The 22577-nt window shown below is 47.0% G+C and overlaps 1 protein-coding gene across 1 annotated transcript in view; it reads right to left on the reverse strand.

Moving 5' to 3' along the window:
• LOC130293183 (uncharacterized) overlaps positions 1-22577 on the reverse strand; it is a 294563-nt gene that overhangs the window by 17077 nt on the left and 254909 nt on the right. Inside the window, exons 80-88 of the mRNA XM_056541664.1 lie at positions 15019-15145; positions 14725-14936; positions 11678-11840; positions 10068-10150; positions 8897-9057; positions 6575-6737; positions 2511-2674; positions 801-867; positions 581-712 (exon numbers count right to left, since the gene is read on the reverse strand). Coding sequence (XP_056397639.1) covers positions 581-712; positions 801-867; positions 2511-2674; positions 6575-6737; positions 8897-9057; positions 10068-10150; positions 11678-11840; positions 14725-14936; positions 15019-15145 — 1272 coding nt within the window. The remainder of the gene's footprint in view (positions 1-580; positions 713-800; positions 868-2510; positions 2675-6574; positions 6738-8896; positions 9058-10067; positions 10151-11677; positions 11841-14724; positions 14937-15018; positions 15146-22577) is intronic.

Raw genomic sequence — 22577 nt, forward strand, 5'->3', positions numbered from 1 at the left:
ATAAGACTATCCTTCATATAAGATAGTGATAGGTATAAGTCTATCCTTCATTTAAGATAGAGATAGGCATAAGGCTATCCTTCATATAAAATAGGCATAGATATAAGGCTATCCTTCATATAAGATAGAGATAGGCATAAGGTTATCCATCATATAAGATAGGGATAGACATAAGGCTATCCTTCATATAAGATAGGGATAGGCATAAGGTTATCCTTCATATAAGATAGGGTTAGGTATAAGTCTATCCTTCATATAAGATAGGGATAGATATAAGACTATCCTTCATATAAGATAGGGATAGGTATAAGGTTATCCTTCATATAAGATAGGGATAGATATAAGACTATCCTTCATATAAGATAGGGATAGGTATAAGGTTATCCTTCATATAAGATAGGGATAGGCATAAATCTATCCTTCATTTAAGATAAGCATAGGCATAATGCTATTCTTCATATAAGACAAGACTAGGGACTATTCATAGAATATTGGGCAGACTAGATGGTCAGTATGGTTCTTCTCTGCCGACACGTTCTATTTTTTGATAATATTTTACAGAGAAGACACTCTATAACACCTTGAGCCTTTCTTGTGAGGGCTTCTTTGATCTCTTCCAATGTCTTTGTTAAAGGGCTGGTTGTGATCAGCTTCTTCAGGTTCTCCTCTCTGTATAGTGCAGTACTAAAGACCAGAGGCTGTAACTGCAAACCTAGAAGAGAATGAGACGTCTGAATATCCAGGTCCAAATGGAATTATACGTAAAATTCTTAGTTATTCTATCCTTGGACATCACACACCTACAGAAGAAAGCATCGGGATGTTGCCGCTCATGAGACCTTCGTATGCATTCTTGTTGGCCAAGGCCTAAAATACAGGAATTAATTATTCAGAATACACGACTACAGTGGGTTAATAAATTCACATGCATTATAACCTAATGTGGTGGCCCAGTACAGGAGTTGCTCTCCTGTACGCTTTCTGTCCTGTGTGGCGGACTCTATTTCAGTGTCCCCTGAGTCCACCTTCATTACGTGTACCTTAAATGGTTAACAGTGTCCTATGTTCTCTATTCATTTGTCTTTCTAATGTTCATATGCCTTTAAATGTTGTTCCCAAGTCATTTAACCAGGGAAGGTTTCAGTGACCAAGTGACTTGTGTGGTGACCTATAGGACCCCTCCAAATTTCTTCCTTATAAACCAAGGGAGGAGCTAGTTCAGATGAGTCTGAGGAGCAGAACAGTCAAGACCTGAGAGTGTCTGGTGTCCTAAGAGAGACCTAGGCCTAACCACGCAGCCACGCGTCAATCACCAAGTGCCATTCAGGTGAACGTCAAAGCCTGGTAAATAAATACAGGGGAGCAGTCTAATCAGTCATAGTCAAGTCTATTCAGCCTGCTAAAGTCAGTGGGGGATTGCATAATTCAGTCCAAGTCCACTACAAGTCCCAGCAAGCCCGCAAGTCTCCTAAAGTCACTGGTCCTCTTCTTGGGCCTAACTGAGCTGTAAAGACTATTCCATCTGTCTTCCTCAGTACAGCTGCCGTTGTTCCGTAACTTTGCATCGGAGTTATTATTTGTCCCGCGCCTAGCCCAGGAACCAGCGGCCATACCTCGGGTGGTGTAGAGGATAACCACGCCCTGGTGTCACAAACACAAGGGGTTAATGCCATCTGCCCCTAGGGTAATAACATCTGCCCTTTCACCTCACTAAGATGAATATAGGGCCCAGATCCTGCACCAGAATAGGGGTTGTCCATTGCATCAGAAGTCATTGACTAAGATACATGTAATGAATAAGCTGCCATAAACTCCTGGAGTTCCAGATGATATCAGCTGTCATCCAATCATTGAATGGGTATTCTTATCTGCCCTTAGACATCTTATCCCCGATCCAAAGGAAAGGGGATAAGATGCCTGATCGCGGGAGTCCCATCCCTGGGGACCCCCGCGATCTCCCTGCTGCACCCCGCGTTCGTTTAGAGTGTCGGGTGCAGTGCCGGAGGCTCGTGACGTCACGGCCACTCCCCCCCAATGCAAGTCTATGGGAGAAGGCGTGACAGCAGTCACACCCCCTCCCATAGACTTGCATTGAGGGGGCGTGGCCATGACATCACAAGTTGGGCATGATCGTGATTTCACTAGCCACCGCCCCGCATCGCCAGTCATCCGGCATGGAGTGAAGTTCGCTCTGTGCACCGGATGTCTGGGTGCCGCATGCTATATTGCGGGGGTTCCCATCGGCGGGACCCCCACGATCAGACATCTTATCCCCTATCCTTTGTATAGGGGATAAGATGTCTAGGGGCGGAGTACCCCTTTAAATAAGATGAAGGAATATTACTGGGATATGCCATCATTTTATAATGCTGCCCCCACCAATACTAAGATAATATGTCCCCATCATAGTTTTGCTCTTGGCCACCCATCTGTGTAGCCGGCTTCATTGACAGATGATGTGAGTAAGTAAAATAACTAAGTATAAAGACTTGCGATAAATAAAATGTCACCTGGTGTTGCTCAGGCGGTCGGGCTCTGGACACGTTCTGACCCTTCCCACGGTTGTGCTGCTCCATCGCTGACATGTTCTTCTTTGTGGCGAGTTCTGAGGTGACTTTCATCAATACGATCTTCAGGACTTTCATAAGGGCAGCGGCTTCTTGCATAAAAACACCTGGAATTAACACATTGTCAGGGGAGGGTATTGGTCTGTTCTGGCAAGAAGAAAATGATGCTTATTGAGTGGAAACTATGTCAAACATTAAGATAAGCTTGGGATACCCCAAAGGCAGAGCTTTCCAAACCTTCCATGTTGGTGAGACCCTTCCTAGACATGCATAGTTTGGTGACACACTCCTTGCCCTACCGGCAATTGCACATATCACTTTGTGAGTCCAACGACACACGGCATGATACCAGTATCAGCATTACAAATGTGGCTGCTACTACCCTGCGCCATTTTATTTCCCCATTGATCATCCCCTGCGCCATTTTATTTCCCCATTGATCATCCCCTGCGCCATTTTATTTGCCTCCCCCTCATCACCCCCTGTGTTATTTCATCCACACCCTTGACCTGCCCCTTGTGTCACTTCATTCCCCCTTTTGATCCCTGTGTGCCATTTCATCCCCCCTAAATCACTCCTGTGCCATTTCATCCCCCCTTCATCACCCCAGTGTCATTTCATTCCCCTTCATTTTATCTCTTGATCCCCCCCCCCCCCCCCCCCCCGGGCCACTTCATTATTTGTCCCTTAAACCTCCCCCTGTGCCACCTAACTTTCAACCTTGATCCTCCTGTGCCATTTTATTTCCCCCTTCATGACCCCCCTTGCAATTTCATCCCCCTTCCCCCTTATTAACCCCTGGGACACATCATTTCCCTCCCCTTTATCACCCCCAGTGTCATTGCACTATCCTAGGCCTGTGTCTCGACATTTTGGTGGGTCTGACGAGTGACGTGCTTTCCTGCGCGGCTTCTCGGCCCATCCTCAGGGGCATCACTCGTCAGTCCGGCAGCCACCACAGCTCACTGTTTTGAAGTAGGCGCCGTGCCCGCAGCAGCAGGCCCGTGCCCAGCGACAGTGGCTTGTGTTAGGTGGGCCAGTTTGGAAAGCACTGCTCTAAGGCTTGGCTCCTTGGCATCTTATGGGCACCCTATGGGAAGGAAACTTGCAAGCCACCTTAGATCCCAGCAAATAATATGACATGATGTTTTTGCAGTGATTACAAAGTTTTATGAGAGTTTTCTACCTAGCATGAATCAACATATAACCAGGCTAGGGTTGTATGGCTACTTGGTCTGGGACACGGGTCTCATGGCCTAAGGTCGCCATGTTGCCTGAATAGAAACTAGTGAAAGTAAATGTTTGCCGCTTGTGCAACACGAAAACTGAGATGGCCTTGACCAGAAACCCATATGGAGTGCCACTTATTCTTTTGGGAATGGAACAGAAAATAATTGTCCATATCATATAACGGTCTGTCCATTCAGATCATTCACATGCAGGAAGAGTTAGGGTTTATTCACACAGGTGGAATTTCTGCACCAATTCCCCTTCTGCTTCCTTGGGTGGTTTCTGTGAAATTGGTGCGGAAATTCAGAAGTATGGGATCCCATAGAAGTCTATTGGGCTTTCATTTGAGGCAGAAATTCCACCCGTGATAATAGACCCTTACATTATCTCAGCAAACTAAGAAGATGGATTACTGGGATCATGTCCAATGACACCAAGATAAACTGGGGGGAAAAAGTCGGTGCGTCTTATACGGCGAATACACCCCTATCACGGCAGTCCCTGCGGCCATCAACGGCCGGGACCCGCGGCTAATACAGGACATCACCGATCGCGGTGATGCCCTGTATTAACCCTTCAGACGCGGCGATCAAAGCTGACCGCCGCGTCTGAAGGGAAAGTGACACTAACCCGGCTGTTCAGTTCAGATTTCACCGCGGCGGTCCCGAACAGCTCGACTGAATAGCCGGGTTAGTGCTTACAGGACACCGGGAGGGACCTTACCTGCCTCCTCTGTGTCTTCTCCGTTCAGGGATCCCCTGTATGGCCGGCGCTCTCCTTCCTCGTCATCACGTCGTCGCGTACGTGCGTCGGCGTGCGTAACGACGTGATGGCGGCGACGGAGAGCGACGATACCCGGCCGGCAGCAGAGACATTCCGGAGCGACAGGGACACGGTGACAGCGATGGAGCGACATCCAGGGCAGCGGTGACGGGTCCGGAGCGGCGGGGACACGTGAGTATTACCTCCTATGCAGTGGTGTTCAATCTGCGGACCTCCAGATGTTGCAAAACTACAACTCCCAGCATGCCCGGACAGCCAACGGCTGTCCGGGCATGCTGGGAGTTGTAGTTTTGCAACATCTGGTGGTCCGCAGGTTGAAGACCACTATTGGGTTCAAAATCTTTAATTTTTTAGATTTTGCACCTAAAAATAGGGTGCGTCTTATACGCCGGTGCGTCCTATAGGACGAAAAATACCGTATTTGGTTCAGATGGTGTCAAGCGTGTATGGTGACAACCAGGAGAGGAGGACAAAGATAAGTGTGTCCTGTCTACAGTCAGTCATGGTGGTGAAGTGTCATGGTCTGGTGCTGTATGAGTGCTGCTGGCACTGGGGAGCTGCAGTTCATTGAGGGAACCATGAATGCCAAGATGTCCTGTGACATACTGAAGCAGAGCAGGACCCCCTCCCTTCAGAGACTGGGCCGAAGGACACTTTTCCAACATGATGTCAACCTCAAACACCTCCAAGACCACCACTGCTAAAAAAGCTAAGAGTAAATGTGATAGACTGGCCAAGCATGTCTCCAGACCTAAACCTTATTGAACACCCGTGGGGCATCCTCAAAAAGAAGGTGGGGGAGCACAACGTCTCTAACATCCACCAGCTCCGTGATGTTGTCATAGAGGAGTAGAAGAGGACTCCAGTAACCTGTGAAGCCCAAGAGGCTTAAAGGGGTAGTCCAGTGGTGAAAAACGTATCCCCTATCCTAAGGATAGGGGATAAGTTTGAGATCGCGGGGGGTCCGACCGCTGGGGCCCCCTGCGATCTCTCTGTACGGGCCCCCGGCTCTCCGCACGAAGTGGTGGCCGACACGCCCCCTCAATATATCTCAATGGCAGAGCCGGAGATTGCCGAAGGCAGCGCTTCGGCTCTGCCATAGAATTGTATTGAGGGGGCGTGTTGGCCGCCGCCTCGTGCGGAGGTCGACACGCCCCCTTCCCGTGGGCTGTCGGGGCTCCGTACAGGAGATCGCAGGAGGCCCCAGCGGTCGGACCCCCTGCGATCTGCAACTTATCCCCTATCCTTAGGATAGGGGATAAGTTGCTCACCACTGAGTCACCACTGGACTACTCCTTTAAAGGGGTACTCCGGTGAAAAACTTTTTTTTTTTTTTAAATCAACTGGTGCCAGATTGTTAAACAGATTTGTACATTACCACTATTAAAAAGTCTTAATCCTTCCAGTACTTATCAGCTGCTGTATGCTCCACAGGAAGTTCTTTTCTTTAAAATTAATTTTCTGTCTGACAACAATGCTCTCTGTCTGTCTCAGGAACTGTCCAGAGTAGGAGCAAATCCCCATAGCAAACCTATCCTACTCTAGACAGTTCCTGACATGAACAGAGGTGTCAGCAGAGAACACTGTGGTCAGACTGGAAATAAATTTAAAAGAAAAGAACTTCCTTTGGAGCATACAGCAGCTGATAAGTACTGGAAGGATTAAGATTTTTTATATAGAAGTAATTTACAAATCAGTTTAACCTTCTGGCACCAGTTGATATAAAAAAAAAAAATAATTTCAACGGAGTACCCTTTAAGGCAGTGCGGAAAAATAATGGTGGCCACACAAAATATTAACACTTTGTGCCCAATTTGGACATTTCCACTTAGGGGTGCACTCAATTATGTTACTAAATTTTGGACAATAATAGCTGTGTGTTGAGTTATTTTGAGGAAACATGGATCCCATGTAATCCAAGACTTAATGATAAGGAGTAAAACAAGTCTCGTAAAGAAAAATATTTGTATAATAATCTAGTATCCGGACCTCACCTTGGGTCTGGTCAGTGCTGTAGCCTTGGTTCACACTCAGGGATGAGCTCTGACTCTGCTGAGAAGTCAAGGTGGCCCTCATACTTTCCTCTTCACCTTCCAGTGGAATCTTCCTCCACTCAACGCATTTATTGGAGCCGACTTCTAGGGTCTGCAGCATATCCTGCAACATTTCAGGATACAAAATATAAGATTACAATTCACTGCAAGCAACCAAATTGTTTTGGGGACTTAAAGGGGTACTCTGGAGGAGAAAAATTTATTTCAAATCAAAAAGTGCCAGAGAGTTATACAGATTTGTAAATTATGGATACAGAGACAAAAAAAGACATGGTCGCACATCCACGATATGCACAAATGATCTAACGCTTCTCAGCAATATATATAGAACAAACAGGTCGTTTGTGTACTTTATGATCATAAAGTGCATGAAGCCCGCCAGCCTCGTCACTGCCACCTGGATGTGGCGGGTCCCTAACATCCCTAGCATAAAATGGGGCGGCGACCACCACCGCCACGACACCAGTGCCCACGGGAGGGGAACGACCCGCTGGCCGAGCAGCCCCAAATGCCACTTGAACCAGCCCATGGGACGCCCCCCCTCCACGCAGACATGGTGCCACGGCGGGAGCAGCTGCCACGCAGTACCACACCAATGTGAACAGAGTGTAATGGTTCACTCACCATGAGCCTCCAGCCAGAGACTGGAAGCCTAGCCATTTTATGCTAGGGATGTTAGGGACCCGCCACATCCAGGTGGCCGTGACGAGGCTGGCGTGCTTCATGCACTTTATGATCATAAAGTACACCAACGACCTGTTTGTTTTATATAAATTGCTGAGAAGAGTTAGATCATTAGTGCTTTCGGTGGATGTGCGACCATGTCTTTTTTTTGTCTCTGTATCCACATTTTTGTATTCTCCTTTCCGTTTTTTTGTTTTTGCTTGGTCTGCACTTCACCCCTCCCCCATAGCCCTTGCACATATTAGTTGAGCAGGAAGTTCTCTAGGGCCCCTCCCTTCCTGGCTAGGCTTCCAGTCTCTGGCTGGAGGGTCATGGTGAGTGAACTATTACACTCTGTTCACACTGGTGCGGCTGCTCCCGCCGTGGCACCGTGTCTGTGTGGGGGGGCGTCCCGTGGGCTGGTTCGAGTGGCATTTGGGGCTGCTCGGCCCTCCCGTGGGCACTGGTGTTGTGGCGGTGGTGGTCGCCGTGTGGTGCCACGCCATTTTATGCTAGGGATGTTAGGGACCCGCCACATCCAGGTGGCCATGACGAGGCTGGCGGGCTTCATGCACTCTATGATCATAAAGTACACAAACGACCTGTTTGTTTTACATATATATTGCTGAGAAGCGTTAGATCATTAGTGCATTCTGTGGATGTGCGACCATGTCTTTTTTTTGTCTCTGTATCAACAGATTTGTAAATTACTTCTATTTAAAACCCCTAACCCCTCCACTACTTATCAGCTGCTGTATGCTCAATAGGAAGTTATGTAGTTCTTTCCAGTCTGACTACAGTGCTCTCTGCTGCCACCTCTGTCCATGTCAGGAACTGTCCGGAGCAGGAGAGGTTTGCTATGTGGATTTGCTTCTGCTCTGGACAGTTCCTGACATGGACAGAGGTGTCAGCAGAGAGCACTGTGGTCAGACTGGAAAGAACTACACAACTTCCTCTGGAGCATACAGCAGCTGATAAGTACTGGAAAGATTAAGATCTTTAAATAGAAGTAATTTACAAATCTGTACAACTTTCTGGTACCAGTTGATTCAAACACATTTTATTCCCCTCTGGAGTACCCCTTTAACCTCTTAAGGACGAAGGGTGTACCTGTATGCCCTGCGCCCACTCCCGCGATATAACGGGTTGGTCCCGGCACCTAGTAACAGCCGGGACCCGTGGCTCAGTCTCGCTGATAGGGACCACCGCGGTGTCCCTATCAGCTGAGGACACACAAGGAGGGTCCCTACCTTCCTCCTCAGTGTCCGATTGCTCCAAGCCTGAGATCCAGGCTGGAGCAATCGAGCGCCGAAAACACTGATCAATGCAATGCTATGGCATGGCATTGATCAGTGTATGCAATCAATGTATTGCATGTTCCAGTCCCCTAAGGGGGCTATAACCGTGTAAGGAAAAAAGACGTGTAAAAAAACTGTTAATAAATGTGATTTAACCCTTTCCCTAATAAAAGTTTGAATCACCCCCTTTTCCCATAAAAAACAAAAACAAAAAAAAACAAAGTAGGTCCAAGGCAAAGCCACAGACAAAAGAAACGCTTCATAAAGAAGACGGGGTCTGGGATGATGGTGATGCCCTCACCTTCAGCACCTGGATCCTTTGTATAAAGGCCTTGTAGAAGGACAGGGTCTCGTTCCTGTGTCTCGCCAGCTGAGACGTTAGGTGGAGATTCTGATCTTCAAGCTTATCAAACAACGTCCGAACGTTGAAATCCTCCAAGATGCGGATAGAGCTCCTCTGATCTGAAAAACAAATTTATGTACATCATGTATGTTGTGAGCCACGGGGTGTGAAGGTGAGGTGTATGGGGCAGATGTTGTAGCCCAGGGGCAGGTGTTATTAACCCCTAAATGTTCGTGACGCCAGGGCGTGGTTTTCCCGGTAACCACCCGAACGGTAGTACCGATATCCCTCAGTTAGGCAGGGCAAAAATAGTCCAAGACCAGGTTAGGGTTAACGGTAGCTTTACTGAGGTAAACAGATGGTACAGTCTTTACAGCTCGGCCAGGATCCCAGAGAGGTGGCCAGTAACACAGAAGGACCTCGCAGCTTGCTGGGACTTGTAGTGACTTTGACAGACTTTAGGACAGCCAGGCTGACTATAATAGACTTGACTATAAACTTGATTTGACTGTAGGTAGTGACAGCAGACATAGAGGACTTGACTTACTGGCATGTGGCTGTAGGTTAGGCTTGAGGCCTCCAGATGTGCTGGACACTGTGCCTCAGGATTTAAGAAGTGTGGAAGAGCAAAAAATACAGATTGCAGCTCCTCCCTTCCTTATAAAGGGGGGTTGAGCAAGGAGCCCATAGGTCAAGCTGCAGGTCACCTGGTTAGCTGGTGCTCTCTGGGTAACAAACACATCAGGTGAACACATTATCATGTGACTAACTCAAAGGTCCTTAAAGGTCTTTTATCCATAACATACATAACACTATACATAATGTATATTACTATGGGGAGACACTGCAGGAGGGCCCCTAGGACACAGAGGGACTCCACCTGACAGGGCCTAAGTACTGTACGGGACTATATCCCGTACTGGGACATCACACATGATGGTTCTGTGGCCACTACCAACACCATGATTAGAGGGAACATCATTGGGTTATATAACGCTAAGGTTCCAATTCAAATATTTACTTTTGGGGTCTTTAAAGTGCTGTATGTAGGAGTACCATAGAAAGGGAACATTGTCCAGATATGGAGGGGCTGACCACCTCTGAACAAAACTACATTTCAAGTATGTACCTAATCCATAGGAGATTTCTTTCTTCCCAAAATCTAGTATTTCCCCTGATCCATGAGTGCCGACTGCTTCATAAAACTGGAGACTGAGGAAGAAAAAAAACATAAAAGTAAGATATGACGGCATCAAGCAGTGGTCTCCAGACTGCAGCCCTCCAGATATTGCAAAACTACAACTCCCAGCATGCCCGGACAGCCAACGGCTGTCCGGGCATGCTGGGAGTTGTAGTTTTGCAACATCTGGCAGGCCGCAGTTTGGAGACGACAGATATAGAATATATAAGGTCTTCTACATTGCAGAGTATACAGCCTACAGAGGTCAGGAGTATGTACGGTATATAGCAAATATGGAGGTCACATGGTATACGGTTTATAAAGAGATTGGAGGAGATTTATCAAGTGAAAAAGTTGTTGAGTTGCCCATGGCAACCAATCAGATCGCTTCTTTCATTTTGCAGAGGCCTTGTTAAAAATGAAAGAAGCGATCTGATTGGTTGCTATGGGCAACTCAACAACTTTTCCTCTGGACGGGTTTTGATAAATCTCCCTCATTATGTGTGGTTATTCTACGTATATGGAGGTCGCATGGTATATTGTTCATACGAGATTATGGGGGAGATTTATCAAAACCTGTCCAGAGGAAAAGTTGTTGAGTTGCCCATAGCAACCAATCAGATCGCTTCTTTCATTTTTAACAAGGCCTCTGCAAAATGAAAAAAGCGATCTGATTGGTTGCCATGGGCAACTCAACAACTTTTCCTCTGGACAGGTTTTGATAAATCTCCCCCTATGTGTGGTTATTCTACGTACATGGAGGTCACAATGTATACAGTATAAAAAGAGGTCATGTGTGGTATATTGCACATACGGGAGACACACAGCTTAATGTATTACAAGAAGTTGTGTGGTCTGTATATGGACAGGTCACATGGTGTATATAAGGAGGTCCCGTGTGGTGTAGGTGGACCTGATGAAGAGGGCAGTCAGACCCTCGAAATGCTTTGTTCGTTAGTTATTTTAACCTCCTCTCCAATCTCCGGTCCTATAATATTGCTGATAGCAGGAAGCGCCATGAAGTGACGTCCTTTTCTTCTTCAGAAGGTTCTGCTGGATCTTCACTACTGACATGTGGTATATATATATATATATATATATATATATATATATATATATATATGGCATCAGGGACGTGCACAGACATTTTGAGGGGCAGAGCCTGAAGTGAAAAAAGGGCACTTCTCATAATAACTGCCCACATAATGATGCCCCACTGCCCAGTGTCAAAAGGGCAGGGGCTCAAGCCCCCTTTCTTGTGAATGTGTGCCCGTCCCTGTATGGCATGCATGAAGGTCACAAGTATACAAGGAGGTCATGTGTGGTACACAGCGTAAGGTGGTAGTATAAATAAGGGTCACATGATTTGCTGCTTTTAAGAAGGTTGTGTGTGGTATATGGCATATTTGGAGGTCATATGATATAAAACGTAAGGTCATGGCCTATATGAGGTCACATGGTATCAAGTCATGTTTAGTATGATTATTCTGCATATCGGGAGAACATACAGTATATAGGTATACAATGCCTTATATGAACACATCTATCACCCAGACAACCTGTCTCTTGTTAGCACATATTCCGGTGGGATATAGGGTTCTCCAAGACTCCTCCACCTTGGCTTCCAGTTTTTCAGGGGGCTGGGAGTGTAGAGTGAGGGTCGTAGGACCAGGGTCAGGACCAGCAGAGTGACCATTACTATGAAGAGCAGGATCAGTACGCCTACAACACATACATTAATATTACAGGAGGTTCAGACCCTGTATAATAATAAATACTGCAGTAATAGGACCAAATATGCTTACCCTACAGATCGTAATATGCATGTAGTGCTCCAGTACCTGTCTTCCAGATACCATCCCTAAAGAAGTTGTCGTGTGGGTGTGAGAAACGTTCTGCAAACTACATGAGTGTTTTGGGGGTACTGTGTGTTTACATAGAATACAGTGTTTGTACATTACATGCCATTAATCTTATACATTCAGGTATAACAAGGGTGTAAAGGTTCAAATTTGAATTACTGTTGTATCAGATGAATGATGCCTTGGTCATGTGATGTTTCCTAGCCCATGGCTGTGAGAAGAGTCCCTAGTTCAGCCTCCTCACTTGGAAAAGGGGACCCAAACTAGTGAATGAATGTCTGGCTCTGGCCAGCAAAGTGTGGACATCTCCTAATTCTGCTCTTGCTAGACATACATACACCGAGGCCAAAGTGTTACTTCTAGGTGAAATCCTGTTTAATATAGAAGGTGCTACAAGCAAGTTACTGTCCTGTTCCAGTCCCCTGACGACGTGTGTGGCCCATCTGTACATGCCGCCGGGTCGGTGTTCAATGCGTCCCCCCGCTTTCACGTGATCTCAGCAGTCCTCAGACCACGCAATGAAAGTCGGCGTGGCGGCACATACAGCTAGACCGCAAAGTCATCAGCGGGCTAGCTTGTCAGAGAAGCCAAGAAGAAGCCAAGCCCCCTGTGATCAGCTGTTGTCTCGAGCCAAACAGGATCCGAGGAAAGGCTCGAGACAATAGTCATCCAGAGACAGGAGGAACGCTGAACCTGAAGGGACCATGAAAACACAAAAAAGAGGTTGATCCACCCCACACATGTAAGACAAGTAATGCACTTAAGACATAACTTGGCATCGCAGGCACAACACTGAAAAGATAATAAAATCTGGCATACCCCTTTGAAGCAGTTTATCTTCACAACAAGCCGGGAATACCCCTTTAAGTCCCCAGCTCCAAGAAGGAGTTTTCATCTTAGTCAGAGGAGAAGAATGCTGAACAAGGGTCCCTCTGCATACACTAATCTCTTCAGCTACCTGTGGTCAGACTTAGTGCTGGGTGGCGATCTTGAAACTTCGAAAGTTTCACGCATACATCCCTCTTGGTATCATGTCGCAACCAGAGTTCATGCGTAAAAGGTACAAGTCTCGCACCCCAGTAAGCCATCCTATAGACCCTCATCAGCAGAGAAAAAGCCAATTGGACCATGTAGCATCTGCAACTACATTAGTCACTAGTCTCATTAAATCTACAAAAGCAATCTTTAAAGGGACAGTGACCAAATATTTTCACTAAAAGCTATTGTGGTAACAGGGTGTGATGAGGGCTGATGTTGTTACCCTAGGGGCAGATGGCATTAACCCCTTGTATTCGTGATGCCAGGGCATGGTTTATCCTCGATACCACCCGAAGGTTTACAGCTGGATCCTGGGCTAGGCACGGGGACAAAAATGACTCTGACGCCAAGTTACATATAAAAGTAGCTTTACCGAGGGTAGACAGATGGTAAAGTCTATACAGGGTAGCCGGGCCAACATAGGTGACCAGTGACTCAGAGACCTTAAGGGCTTGCTGGGACTTGTAGTAGGACAATGTAATGCAGGCCACGCTGACTTGAAAGATGACAGGGACTGACTTGACTGAAGACTCATAAAGCTGTGACTTTATCTTACTTGACTTGATGGCGGCTGCAGGACTGGACTTTGAGGTCTCCAGCACTCTGGACACACACACAAGGCGACTGACCTCAGCAAAGACTTATCTCCAAAGAGAAAGAGCTAGCTCCACCCAGGGCTTATATGGGGGAGACTAGCAGGGAGCCCATAGGTCACTCTTGGGGTCACCTGGTCACTGGTACCTCCTGGGTAACAATCACATGACATATCACAGGGTACAACTCTGAAAGCAACAAGACATTTTATAATACATTACAATGCAGAACATATGTAAAGGGGGGGAAACAAGTACAGTAGTCCCTCAAGTTACAATATTAATTGGTTCCAGGACGACCATTGTATGTTGAATCCATTGTATGTTGAGAGCAGAACTCTATGGAAACCTGGTAATTGGTTCTGAAGCCACCAAAATGTCATCCAAAAATAGGAGAAAGTGAGGATTAAAGAAAAATAAGTAGATAACTAATATAGATAAAGCAAATCCTTACATATAAAAGTAATAAATATCTGCTGGGAGCTGTAATCACTGTCTATTTCAGTGTTTTCCAACCAGGGTGCCTTCAGCTGTTGCAAAACTGCAACTCCCAGCATGCCCGGACAGCCTTTGGCTGTCCGGGCATGCTGGGAGTTGTAGTTTTGCAACAGCTGGAGGCACTCTCGTTGGGAAACACTGGGCTATGTAGAGGACAGGAGCTTCTTCAGCGTCCTGTACAGTACACACAATGTCCTAAAAAAGTAAAATGGAGCCGCCCTTACTTGGTGTCCAAGCAGCTAACCCTGGCATAGGTTAAAAGTAGTACAGAACATGTAATAGCTCCCTGACACCAGTCAGTGCATGCACTTTAGGAATACAGGGGTTTTACCAGTGAATGCCCATTCTGATTGGTCAGTTCTTCCAGCCATTGGCATGTTTGGCAGATTCAATAGCATTGTATGTTGAGTCTGGTTTCAGGTTACAGTGGTCCAGAAAAGACCATTGTATGCTGAAACTATTGTATGTTGAGGCCATTGTAAGTTGAGGGATCACTGTACAAGGGGGCCCAGGGGACACTGAAGGAGGCTGCCTGACAGGACAGCAAGGGTACAAGGTAACACCTCCCGTACTATGAGACTCCACACTACTACTCCCGACTCTCACAATGCTTACCTAGGATAGCTGCCCAGTTTGGTGCCAGGTTGAGCCTGTGCTGGTTGACTATACCCTGCCTGACCAGCTGATATGGAGAGGACGGCTGGACGCGAGAGGCCGCTGGGTCACAATACACATTGTTCTCCTTTACGGTGACAAAAAGGGATCGATCCCGAATCCCATTGTCCAGGAACACATACGTGCCGGGATCTGTGAACACATGGGCAAATCTACAACACAGATAACACAAAGTCAGCGGGATGTGTCAGGGATTACATGAGATGAATGGGGGGGGGGGGGCACAGCGGATACCTGGAGACATTCATGTGGGTCTCTCGGATCAGATGATCGAGTCTCCGGAAGGCCCCAAAATCCCAGTGCGGGTTGGTGTTAAATAAGTGATCCTTCTGATATAGGGGATAATGGCTGGAAATCCGCTCTTTAATACAGGATAGATAAAATAGATGAAAGATTAGTGGTCTCCAAACAGTGTGTCTTCAGCTGTTGCAAAACTATAACTCCCAGCATGCCCGGACAGCCATAGGCTGTCCGGGCATGCTGGGAGTTGTAGTTTTGCAACAGCTGCAGGCCTCCTGGTTGCTGTTCTAGAACCTCATTTTATTTAAAGGGAATCAGTCATCATGCTGGGTCATCATGCAGTTTTGCAACAGCTGGAGCTGCACTAAGATAAATAGGAAGAGATAGATAGATAGATAGATAGATATGAGATAGATAGATAGATATACAGCAACAGGAGAATACAGCAGCACACTGCTAGCACAAAGATATAGATGAAACATGAGTGAGTATATAGATGGAACATGAAAAGCTATACAGCTGTAGAGCAATAAATGAAGATATGAAACTATGAAAATATGAGGTACTTAGCTTGCAAATTTGGCGCCAAATAGCGTTGACCGTCCCACCACGGTAAGGTGACCTCATTTGGCGCCAAATTTGCAAGCTAAGTACCTCATATTTTCATAGTTTCATATCTTCATTTATTGCATTACAGCTGTATAGCTTTTCATGTTCCATCTATATACTCATGTTTTATCTATATACTCATGTTTCATCTATATCTTTGTGCTAGCAGTGTGCTGCTGTATTCTCCTGTTGCTGTATATTTAGCCCAGCAGCCTGCACCTGCAAGCCAGGTTTTTACAATAGTTTGGATCAATAGTGCTGGCCAATTTATCCTTTGGTTGTAGATAGATAGATAGATAGATAGATAGATAGATAGCAGAAAAAATCTTGTGTCCACTGCACGGAAATCCATAAAAAATTGAATTTTATTCCATAACAGGTGTCAATACAGCAGCAAGGTTTCAGTCAGCTCAACCTGACCTTTCTCGAGCAGCCTGCTTGAGAAAGGTCAGGTTGAGCCGACTGAAACCTCGCTGCTGTATTGACACCTGTTATGGAATAAAATTCACATTTTTTATGGATTTCCGTGCAGTGGACACAAGATTTTTTCTGCTGTCTAAGTATTTTTCATCCCCTAACCAAGGATCCAGGATCCGCGAGCACCTCCTTACGGCTATATTGGATTTGGTTGTGCTGTTCTTCTACTTTTTTCTAGATAGATATGTGGTGAGGGTGTGTGTGATGAGGGCAGATGGTATTACCCCCTTGTATTTGTGACGCCAGGGTGTGGCCGCTGGATCCTGGGCTAGGCACGGGGCAAATATTAACTCTGACTCCAAGTTATGGAACAACAGCAGCTTTACTGAGGTAAACAGATGGAATAGTCCTTATAGCTCAGTTAGGCCCAAGGAGGTGCCCAGTGACTTCAGAGACTTTAAGGCTCACTGGGACTTGTAGTGGATTTGGACAATTTGCTGCAGGCCCATGCTGACTTTATACAGACTGATCTTGACTGACTAGACTAGGACTGACTAGACTTCACCCCGTATGTAGCCCACCAGGGTTTGACTTTCACCTGTGGGGCACTGGATTAGTGGAAGCGTGGCTGCGTGACTACGCCTTGGGTCTCCTCAGGACAACAGACACTCTCAGGACTTGACTTCACTGACCTCAGAACTCAAGAGGCTTAGCTAGCTCCTCCCAGGGTTTATATGGGGGAGACTCTGGTGGGGTCCTATAGATAGATATGAGATAGATAGTTGTATAGATAGATAGATATGAGGTAGATAGATAGATATAAGATAGATAGATAGATATGAGATAGAGAGATAGATATTAGATACCGTAGATAGATAGATAGATAGATAGATAGATATGAGATAGATAGATAGATATGAGATAGATAGATAGATATGAGATAGATAGATAGATAGATACGAGATAGATAGATATGAGATAGATAGATAGATATGAGATAGATAGATATGAGATAGATAGATATGAGATAGATAGATATGAGATAGATAGACAGACTGACAGATAGATATTAAATAAATACATAAAACAGATACTTCATTATTGTGCAATTCTAAAACCTTTTATCCACCATGATAGAAATTGTAATGTTTATGTTCTAGCAGAAATACAATCTTGCTTCCCTAAGACTCAGATGATGGGCCCTGTTGTTCCATACAATATATATCTGCAGGAGCCATATAAAGGCCTTTTGCCATTTACTTTGAAACAAAGATAATTGTACATGAAACAAGTGGAAAAAGCGCAGCGTGAGCTCACAACAGGGAAGAGATGGGGACATTGTGCTCTGTAACAGAAAATACATTACAAAGACTCACAGATAATACAGTGGATTACAGAGATGCCGGTTTTAAAGGGATAATACAGGATATAACTCAGGATCAGTACAGGATAAGTAATGTAATGTATGTACACAGTGACCTCACCAGCAGAATAGTAAGTCCAGCTCTGGAGACTGGCCACTAGAGGGAGCATCTTCCTGTGAGTCTGCTTCCTGTGAGTCTGCTGGAGTGAGTCGCTTGGTGTATCGTTTGGGCCGTGTGCTCTGAGCTCTGAGTTTTGCCATCTGTGCCGGTCACTGTCCTCCCTTCCCCAGAAGGAGGGCGTGTGTTCCGGTATGAGCGAGGAGAGGAGAACCCCAACACCTGCCCCCCGAACCAGGTCCGTGGGGGCAGGGGAAGCCAGCGACCAGATGTGAATGGAATGACATCGGGAAGTGCATCAGAGGCCCCTGGGATTGAGGATTTCTTCCAGGAGATGCAGCAATGTGTCTCCAACGCCTCCTGCACCTGTTGTTGGAGTAGCTGCAAAGCTGCTCCAACAAGCTGTGGAACCGCAAGTACAAGCTCTGCTGAAGGTGCCATGGAAAGTTCTAGAAATTTAATTTGTGACACTCCTCCTGGAGCAAGGTTGAATACCCATGGAGGTGTGGAGGAGGAATGGGGAATGCAAAAGGCCCGGGAGCCTGGAACCACCTATACTTCCCGTGCGGCAGATTACCTCCGTGGGTATGAGGATGCACAAAACACCTTGCATAAGCTCCAGGAGGAGGTACGTGAAGTGGAAGCTTTGCTGGACACTGCGCCAAAGCGGCAAAAGGCCAAGCTGTCAGCAAAGAAAAAAAAGCTTCAAGCTGACATCAGGAAGCTACAGAAAAGGAGGTCGATTATACTTTAGAACAGTGGACCATATAAAGAAAAACTGTTAAATAAGGATAGATTTGTAGAAATGGAAAGAGAGAAACAGAGACAGCTGAAGGGGCTTCAGCCACGGGTGGAGGAGGATGGGGACATTCCAGAGGCTGATAATGATGATCCAAATCCACCCGGGGGTCTGCAACATCTGACCCCATACAGTGGGCTCCCTGCAGGGAAAGTGGCAATGTCATCTGGTCATGGCTCTGACGGTTCGGGGGATGAGAGCAACACCAGTCACCAGGGAGGGGTGCTGTTGGCCCAGATCCAGCTCCTGGAGTCCCCAGGTTGCCTCCAGGACTTCACGTTTGGGGATGATTTACCAGAGGAGGCACCTGGGGGAAGGCATAAGAAAAAGCCACAGAAGACCAAGCTCCAGGAGCAGGTAAGATTTGTGTATACCCCCCTCCCTGAGCCCCCTGGACTGGCCACAGGGTCAGCTAACTGTGTGAACCCCATTTATCAGCCCAGCCTGAGTTCTGTTGTGGACTCAGTGCAGGAGAGTGGGGAGAGTATGGAGTCTAGTGTGGCGGTGAGCTCCGCTGCTGTTTGCAGTAACAGTGAAGGAGCAGACAAGGTATTGGCTGTGAGGCCAGACACTGACGGTGGCCCAGCAATGGGCAGTAAAGGCTCTGGCACAGTAGGCTTCTCCCTAACGGGAGGGGGGGGGCGGCTTTGTGCCAGAGTCGGCTGCGGAGCTCCGGTCGCTCTCAGCGTTGGCGCCGCTGTTCCTTTGGAGCAGCGGTGTCGTCGTGAAGGAGATGCTGGGGCTAAGATGCCTTCGCCTCCCAGGAAAAAGACTGGACTAAAACCTTTATTTTGTATTGGCGCCGCTTTTCCTGATCAGCGGCGCCCAGGAGCCGGACATTCCAGTACTGATGAGGCTGAGGGTATCAGTAAAAACAGGGCTGGGACCGCTAATAAGCAGCCTAGGCAGGCTTCCCGGTCCTTGTATAAGGGACCGGTGACCTGTCCTGCGGTGGTGGCTCCAGCCCTGGTACCCAGTGATGCTGATGGTACAAAATCTGCACCAGAACGCATCGGTCCAGCCAGTATGAGTGAGAAAGTTAATGTAAGGGTGAATGAAGGAGTGAATGTATCTGTTAATAATCTGACTGGGGCTATGAATGATGGTTTGGGCTGTAGCACGGGTGGAGGTATGGGGGGCACATCAACTAAAACATGTGACAATGGTTTGGGTATGGATTATGTGGAGGAGGGTGGTGAAGGGGCGCAGATTAGTGGTGGGGATGTAGGGCCTGGTCCAGTTGCACCCCCAGCAGTGTCAGCACCGGTACGCAGCTACGCAAATGTCACTGCTGGGGGAGGGGGGCACCTTCCTCGTCCTTTGGCTCTGGGGAGAGCAGTTTGCAGCAGCGTCTCCTGGGGGCCTTAAGGAGAGGGGAGAGATCGATCAATGTAGAGGGTAGGGAGGTTGATCTATCCTTCTGGATAGAGAGACATGGTCTTTCAGCCTTCCGGCTGAATGTGGTCCGGCTGAGGTGGAGAGGCAGTGATACATGTCCTCCAAGATCTAAAGTTGTTGAGCTTCTGCTGAAGTTGGGCTTTAAGGCAGCTGACATCTACGCCTTAATACATCCTTATGGTACCACTGAGTTTGATATCAGCTTTGTTCGGCCAGAGGGGCTTGAGCTCTTCTGGTCGAATTATGAGCTGGTAAAGAACGAACCCGGCTGGCGAGACTTTGCCATTTAGGCGGTGTCTCGCCAAAATAATGTCAAGAAAGTGACGGTTTTAACCCGTAACGAATCACTCTCTTGTATTGACATCATGACCTCTCTCTGGGGAATCTATGTCTTCAGGGGGGAGACTGGCCCAGAGTCAGGGGACGAGGAAAATGTATATAATGGAAAAATGGACACATCCATCTCACTAAAAAAGGGGTAAACCATCATCTGATGAGGAGGGTGGTGGGGTGGATGGGAAGGATGGTGGGAAAAAGAAAGCTGTCTAACTCAATCACCCTTGATGGCGGCACCCTCTCCGTTGACTCTGGCATCCATTAATGTTGCCAGCATTAAGTCAGATACGGCTCGATTTGCGGCCTATGATTTTTTTGCCCATATTAATGCTGATATTTTATTTTTGCAGGAGACCAGGCTAACAGATATGTCATCTATCTACAAGGCTAAAAGAGAGTGGAGGAATGGGCCCTCCTACTGGTCTCTTGGGGCCGAGCCGTATAGCGGAGTGGCAGTCCTTTTAACTGCAGCGGTAGAATGCCAACGGGTTATCGAGTTAGAAATGGGGAGGTGCCTGATCTTAGATGTCCTCATGAAGGGACAAGAACTTCGCCTTATTAACATCCACGGCCCACAGTCTAAGTGGGACCGGAAGTGTCTCTTTATGAGGATCAAGCCCTATCTTTTTACAAGTCGGCAGGTGGTCTTTGGAGGGGACTTCAATGCTGTCACAAGGCCCCAAGACAGGGGAGGTTCCAGAGACAAGCTGGCTTATGATAGCGTTGCCCTAAATAGCATAGCGATTGAGGCTCGCCTGGTGGATGTCCACATCCGGCACACCCCAGGCCACGCGGGATTCACCTATCATAGGGGTAGTTGTAGGTCTAGGATAGACAGGTTTTATTTGAAGGAGGAAGCCGTCTCTTCAGCAGTATCTGTTGTTGAGGTGGAGTTCTCCGATCACTGTTTAATTTTGTTTTCTCTGAATGTCACAGAGACCCCCCAGATGGGCAGAGGCTATTGGAAGCTGAATTCGTCTCTCTGGGAAGAAGCGGAGATAAGACAGTCCTTTGAGGATTTTCTTCAGAGCCAGTTACCATTGCTGGGCCTTTGTAACAGAAGTCTCTGTAGAAGTCAGAGTGGTGGGAGATCTTCAAGAAAAGGGTTGCGAGATTCTTCCGCCAGCTCTCGGGCCTCAGAAGCCTAAACAGGTACCGCTTGTACCAGGGCCTGAGGAAGAAACTTGAGCACCTTGTCTCGACTGGAGGTAGTCGTGATGATATCTCCAGAGTGAAGTCCTTGCTGATGAAGTGCCAGTAAGATAGGCACGCATCTTTGGTTTTTGAGAGGGATTATGGGAAGTACCGCTCGCCCGACCCTTACAGAAACTGCAAGATGTCAGTGAATAGTAAAATAGTCTCAGGACTGATTGATAGTACAGGATCCTTGAAAAGGTCCAGATCAGGGATCCTGGAGGTCGTCAGATCCTTCTACTCGCACCTCTTGGGAAGGAAGGATCTAGATCGAGATAAGGTGTCAGCTTTCTTGGCTGAAACCGTCCCTGAACCAGGAGTAGACCCCTCTCTTGACGTTTTGACAGAGATGATCCGGGAAGAGGAAGTCAGGATGGCGATTGATGGGCTTGCCCTCAAGAAGTCACCCGGTCCGGATGGCTTAACATCTGAGTTCTACAAGACCTTGAAGGACACTTTGGTTCCCCTCTTGACTGCGGTTTTTAAGAGTGTCTATCCTCGGGCACTGTGCCAAAGTCAATGAGGAGGTCAGCGCTGATCATCCTGTCAAAGGGTAAAGACCCGTCCCACATTGAGAATTGGCGTCCCATAGCACTTCTCGGCCTTTCTTCCAGAAATGGGAGACAGGAGGGCAAGTGAAGGATCTTCGCACACCACACGGGCATCTCCCGGCTTATGCTACCCCAGTTCTGAAGGTTATTAGTCGGTGGGGTCTGGGAATGGGGGAGATTAGGACTCTGTCGAGGAAATTCCTGGACAAGAGGGTCCTGTCTTCTCATTTCTTGCAGGGGCTCTCGTCTGTGGAGGGGCTCTGCCTTTAAAGTGCCTTAGCCTGTTGTCTCCCCCTGGTGGTGGGCTGATGCTGGCACATTAGTCTTTTTGTTTTGAGCAGTTGGTTTATGGTAATATAGGGCTTGCAGGCGCTGAACTTGAGCTTTAGGGGTTTGTTGTTTGGCTTATAGTGTTATATGAATTTGTTATTGTATTTATTGTTGTAGTCTATGGGGGAGATTTATCAAAACCTGTGCAGAGGAAGAGTGGTGTAGTTGCCCATAGCAACCAATCAGATTGCTTCTTTCATTTTCCACAGGCCTCTTTAGAGGCCTGTGGAAAATGAAAGAAGCAATCTGATTGGTTGCTATGGGCAACTACACCACTCTTCCTCTGCACAGGTTTTGATAAATCTCCCCATATGTGTATACTTATGTATTGTATATATTATTAGTCTGTGTATATTTTATGTAATGTATATATTGTATATATTGTGTGATGTCACCTGGGGTTTGGGTTTAGTTTAGGTTGGGTGGTGGGTTAAAAGG

This window comes from Hyla sarda, chromosome 10, assembly GCF_029499605.1.
Source record: "Hyla sarda isolate aHylSar1 chromosome 10, aHylSar1.hap1, whole genome shotgun sequence".
Lineage (NCBI taxonomy): Eukaryota > Metazoa > Chordata > Amphibia > Anura > Hylidae > Hyla > Hyla sarda.